The following is a 5,373-nucleotide window of genomic DNA, read 5'->3' as shown; positions in this document are numbered from 1 at the left end:
TACTGAATTAACAATTATTTTGATATTCAACAGTTTCTTATCAAAAGACAGAAGTTTGATACTCCTCCTATAGTTTAACCTCACACTTGAGGCTAAAAGTGTAAGTTCAGGTTCAAAAGAAAGGCTTCAATATAAAATTACCTAAATTTGGATAAAATAATGATGACCTTTACATTAATATAAGCTCCTGAAAAGCAAATATAACCTACAGATGTAAATATAAAATATAAACTTTAAGGAAGGAACAAAAACTAAATATACCAAGGAAATATATAAAACATGTTACTTTTCAAAAAATTTGAAAGGGTATGACACAGAGCTACAGTAGTATTTTCCAGACTTGTTTGAGCCCCAAATCAGTAATACGTATTAATATACCACAGAGAAATGGTAGTATAGAAGGAATAAATGAGAGTTCATGTGCAAGAAGGGAAAAATATTTAAAGAGAGGTGAGTTTTCAAGTGTCACCATTAGTAACTAGCTTCAACTAATCATGTCTTGGCCAGTTTATTGGGAACTCCTGGGTTAGATAATACTTATTTGTCTTATGCGTCCAGTGTAGGGAGCCTATGGGCAGGGGCCAACATATCTTAAACAGACACACAAACAATAGAAAACAAACGTATTATCTGAATGGGATTGGGTTAAGTTTGGAAATAATTCCTCAGGGAGACTGATTTGTGTTGGTTTGGCTAGGCACAACTGGCCTGTTAAGAGGGTAGGACCATCACGGAATACATAAAGTGGCTTGGGAAGCAGAGCCGGATGGAAGGTTGCCCCGCAGAAAGCATACTGCCTTACTTAAGGTGGGGGCTCCCTAGTGAAAACATTTAGGATTGAGGGAAGATCTGATTTTGGATGGAGTTTAGATTTGTTAGGAAAGGCACTAGAGACTATTGTCAATTCTGTAATAGATTGTGCTGGGTGAGACAAATCACCGAGGTCAAAGGATTGGAGGATTTTTATGTTTTATTTTTGTCTGAGATGGTAAAAGACTCCAAGTGGAGAAATTAACTACTGATGCATAAATTACATGCTAGATTATGGTAAAAGGGAAAACCAGAAATAAAAACATGGGTGAGACCAAATAATTTCATGAGATTGGTTCTACTTGGATTTCTGCCCTATGCCTTATATTTTGAGGCTTTGTAACTCTCAGGCATTCAAAAAGGACAAAGGAGAATGAAGAAAGAAATAAGGTAAGAAAAAGAAGAGAATATGTAACAGTCGACTCTAGACGAGAAAACACCAAACGCTCAAATATTGTAAAACGGGAGGCTATGCCCCAGTAGCAATTGTACGCTATTAATTACCCAATGTTTATACAAATTCCTTGAAAAGGATCCTCGGGGTTGCGGTAATAATTAAACTGTTAAAAAATGTCAAAACAAGCGGAATAAACAAAATCTTCTATTCCTAAATTGCTCTAGAGGTTGTCCAATCCCCAAAGACACAGAGAAGGGTTACGAGATCTCAGCACGCACATTTGCACTTTCATCTGGCCCGGGGCGCCAGCCTATCAAATACAGTAAAAGGTTTTTCCCTTTCAAGAATGTTGGAACTTTGGAACTTACAAAATACTAAATAATTTGCCCTCATTAGAACGGGCGCCTTTCCTCCTAAGTTTATAGTACTGCCACCTGAGGAGCGGCTCCACCGCTATCAACAGAGGTGTGGCGGGAGGGAGGGCGGCAGTGACCACGAGACAGGGCGCAGAGAGCGAGTGCACGGCTGGCAGGGACAGGTCGCGACCCAGCTCCTTGCGGAGAGCAGAAAGGCCGAGACGCCAGGAAACAGGACTATACAGCCACCGCCTCGCACCCGGCTCCCCCAACGCACCGACGTCCGCGCAGGCTCACTACGCCGGTGCCCGGTGCGAGGGCGTCACCGGAAGTGCCCCGCGGCGCCCCGGATGCGACGGGGCAACATCGCGGTTGCCAGGGCGACGGGAGGTTTCCGCAGCTGCTGGTACTCCCCATTGGAAACGTAGAACCGTTACCGGTCGAGGGCCTTAGCAGCCGTCGTGACCCTCTAGGGAATCCCACGATGTTCTTCTACCTGACCAAGAAAGTGAGTTTCCTGGGGGGAGGCGTCCTCGTTTCCCCGCCATTCCCGCAGCCTGCGGCGATTCCCGCTGCCTTCCCGAGAAGCCAGGCTGCTTCACCCGGTCCTGATCGTGGCTTCGCCATTCCGCCGCCATCCTTCCCGCCGGGTCCAGCCTCCTACCTCCTCCTGCGGTTCCCAGAGCCCCAGACAGTACTTGACCGAGCCCGCTGCCCTCTCTTAGCTCTCTCCCATTCCTGCCCCTGGCTAGGTCCTTTTGGTTGGCTCGAGGATAGGTCGCCACGTGCTACTCTCTCTTTCCTCCTCCACTTGTTGCTGATCCACGTGATTTAAACTCTTTGGATCACCACGAGCCACTGGGCAAGAGAAAAGAAATAACAATAGGATAGCCTAAGTGTTGTGGGTAAAAAGGAAGAGGGACTGGTGGTATGGATTTATACCCGCTCCCCGCCCTCCCTTTAAAAAATCCATCCGGTGACTCTGGCGTTGGCTTCCTCCGCAGTCAGTATCCTTCTCTTTTTTGCACTTCTTTCCCTCTTTCCGAAAGGCTAGAGCCCGGGTCAGTTCAAGGGACCATGCCCATTTCACAACAGCTCGTTTTTTTTCTGCAAGACCGTCCGTTTTTCTTCTTGAAAGATTATCTTCAGCCGTCATCTCCTGCAGACTTATTTCCCACCTCCTTCGTGAAAAGTTGCTAGTGCGGCTATGGTTGCTTTTACAGATTTCCATTCCCAATAACGTGAAGCTGAAGTGTGTATCCTGGAACAAGGAACAAGGGTTCATAGCATGCGGTGGTGAAGATGGATTACTGAAAGTTTTGAAATTAGAGACGCAGACAGGTAAATGAATGCAAGCCCACATGTTTGAAATTGGTAGAAAATTGGCTAATGTTATTTGTTCATGCAATTTACTCATGGTATCTGTCAGTATGCAATTCTGATTATTTTAAGGGGAAAACCAACATTTTATGGTGTTTTTTCTGGAGTATGTTTGCAATAAAGTTCAGAGAATGTTGAATGTAAACATCAGATTGTTTTTGCTGAGTTATTAATGGAGAATGAAAAATAACGAAGAATGAAAATAAGTCACTGTGTTATGCTATATCTAATTATTGTACTGTGTTATTAGGAGTCTAATACAAATCCTGTGAGTCAACATTTCAGTAAGAAAATCTGGCGGATTATTTACAGGCCTATCCTTTCTGCTTATTAGATACATTAATGGTTATTGATGTAAAACATATCCCATTTTCTGTTCTTGGACATGTTTTACATTTCTGTTAGTGGGTCTCTTGTTTTTGCAGCTTGATTTCTTTCTTTATCTAGTTGTCTGGAATCACAGCAAACAGCTTCCAACTTCTTTAGCCCCCCAGTGCTGCACTAGATTGAAGATCTAGATAAGGCAATTAGGGTTAAATCTCCGCTGTGCCACAAGACTACTGAATGACTTTCAACAAGTGGCTGAGGATCTTACTACTTTAGTTTACTCTTCCATAAAATGAAAGTGTAGGGGATTAAACTGCATTACATTTTTGGATTCCTCACAACATAGCTTCTCAAACTGTATTAGGTATAAGAATCACTGGAAGAGGTTGTTGAGATGGATTTCATGCTCTACCCCCACACCGTGGACCCAGGATGGGGCCTGAGAATTTCCAATTCTAGTGAAGCTGAGTTGCTGGTCCTCAGACCCCACTTTGAATAGCATTACCTTACAGCTTTGAATGTGGTATGAATAATTTAAATACTTATTGACGATTTTCCATATACTGGATGTTTAACCTTCACAATCTTATTTGACTTCACAATAATCTTGGGCAGTAGGTATTCTAGGTGAAAATATTGAGGCTCTGAGCTGTTAATAATTGCCTTAGGTCACGCCGCCGGTAAGTGGCAGAGCAAGGATGTGAAACTAAGTTTGTCTCACATTCAAGTCCTTGTTTTTAACCACTACACAGAGGGCTAGTGGACAGCCTAAGAAGAGTACCAATTAAAGTTTGGCTTATGCTGTTTTATAGTTCAATCTGTCAGTGCTTTAGTTTTTTAAAACTGTGTTAAAAGAAAGTTTTTCTCTGAAAAACTTTATATATATATATATAAAGTTTAAAATATATATGAAGTTTAAAATATATATAAAGTTTATATATTATATATATAGTTTAAAAATATGTAGTTTATATATACATTCTTATATATAAAAATATATAAGAAATATATATATTTCTTAAATATATCTATATGTATGTGTATGTGTATATATATGTGTCTGTATATATACATACTTTTGCTTACAATATGTAGCAAGTTTTTTTTTTTTTTGCGACAGAGTCTCACTCTGTCACCCAGGCTGGAGTGCAGTGGTGCAATCTCTGCTCACTGTAAGCTCCACCTCCCGGGTTCACGCCATTCTCCTGCCTCACCCTCCCAAGTAGCTGGGACTACAGGCGTCCGCCACCAGGCTTGGCTAATTTTTTGTATTTTTAGTAGAGACAGGGTTTCACCGTGTTAGCCAGGATGGTCTCGATCTCCTGACCTTGTGATCCCCCCGCCTCGGCTTCCCAAAGTGTTGGGATTACAGGCGTGAGCCATTGTGCCTGGCCCGCAAGTTTTAACTTACATTAGGAAATGCATTCATTTTGTTTAACGTTGAAGGCTTTTTTAAAAACAAACTTCTTTTTCTTCTCTAACCTTTTGATAAGCTGTGGCTAGAGTATTCTTTGAAATTAGTGAGCAAGATGGGAAATCGATTCTTTGGAGGTTTGGAAAATGGAGTAAAGTATTTGTTTTGGAACTTAATGATTATGAATTGTGCTGAAAGAAATAAATATGAGGAATATGGCTGCGAGATTCTAACAAGATCAGTATATTGTATTTAATACAAATAGTGTTGATTCAGCAGATCCCTCCAGTAGCTATCATAGATCTTGCATGCCTGCTTTATATCAAGCACTGTTTGTGCTAAAGATGCAACATTTTAAGTATAATGTTTTGTAGCTTGGGTACAGCAATATAATACAGAAATCCTCTACATCAACAAATCATCTTCTATGACACCATTTTTAATGTCTATTTAATATTTCATTATACTGGTATTACTATATCATAATTTGCTTAACCAATTCTAGTATTGGACATTTAGATGTCTCCACATTTTTACTATTAAAGCAGCTATATCTTTGTATCCAAATCTTTGCATAAATTGTTAATACTTTCTAGGATAAATCTCTAGAAATGGCATTCACTAGATCAAAGAGTGTGTACATTTATACAGGTTCCTAATATGTACATTTATACAGTTTCCTAATATGT

The 5,373-nt window shown here is 40.6% G+C and overlaps 1 protein-coding gene across 4 annotated transcripts in view; it reads left to right on the top strand.

Moving 5' to 3' along the window:
- Window positions 1-1,918: 1,918 nt before the first annotated feature.
- The window catches only part of WDR35 (WD repeat domain 35), a 73,091-nt gene continuing 69,636 nt past the window's right edge, over window positions 1,919-5,373 (top strand). For all 4 annotated transcript variants that reach the window (XM_030921552.1, XM_030921551.1, XM_030921550.1 and 1 more), the window contains exons 1-2: window positions 1,919-2,071; window positions 2,787-2,904. In XM_030921552.1, the coding sequence (XP_030777412.1) occupies window positions 2,048-2,071; window positions 2,787-2,904 (142 nt within the window). In that variant the 5' untranslated portion in view covers window positions 1,919-2,047. The remainder of the gene's footprint in view (window positions 2,072-2,786; window positions 2,905-5,373) is intronic.

The sequence above is a fragment of the Rhinopithecus roxellana genome, chromosome 17 (genome assembly GCF_007565055.1).
Source record: "Rhinopithecus roxellana isolate Shanxi Qingling chromosome 17, ASM756505v1, whole genome shotgun sequence".
Taxonomy (NCBI): domain Eukaryota; kingdom Metazoa; phylum Chordata; class Mammalia; order Primates; family Cercopithecidae; genus Rhinopithecus; species Rhinopithecus roxellana.
This window is presented reverse-complemented; position numbering and strand designations above follow the sequence as displayed.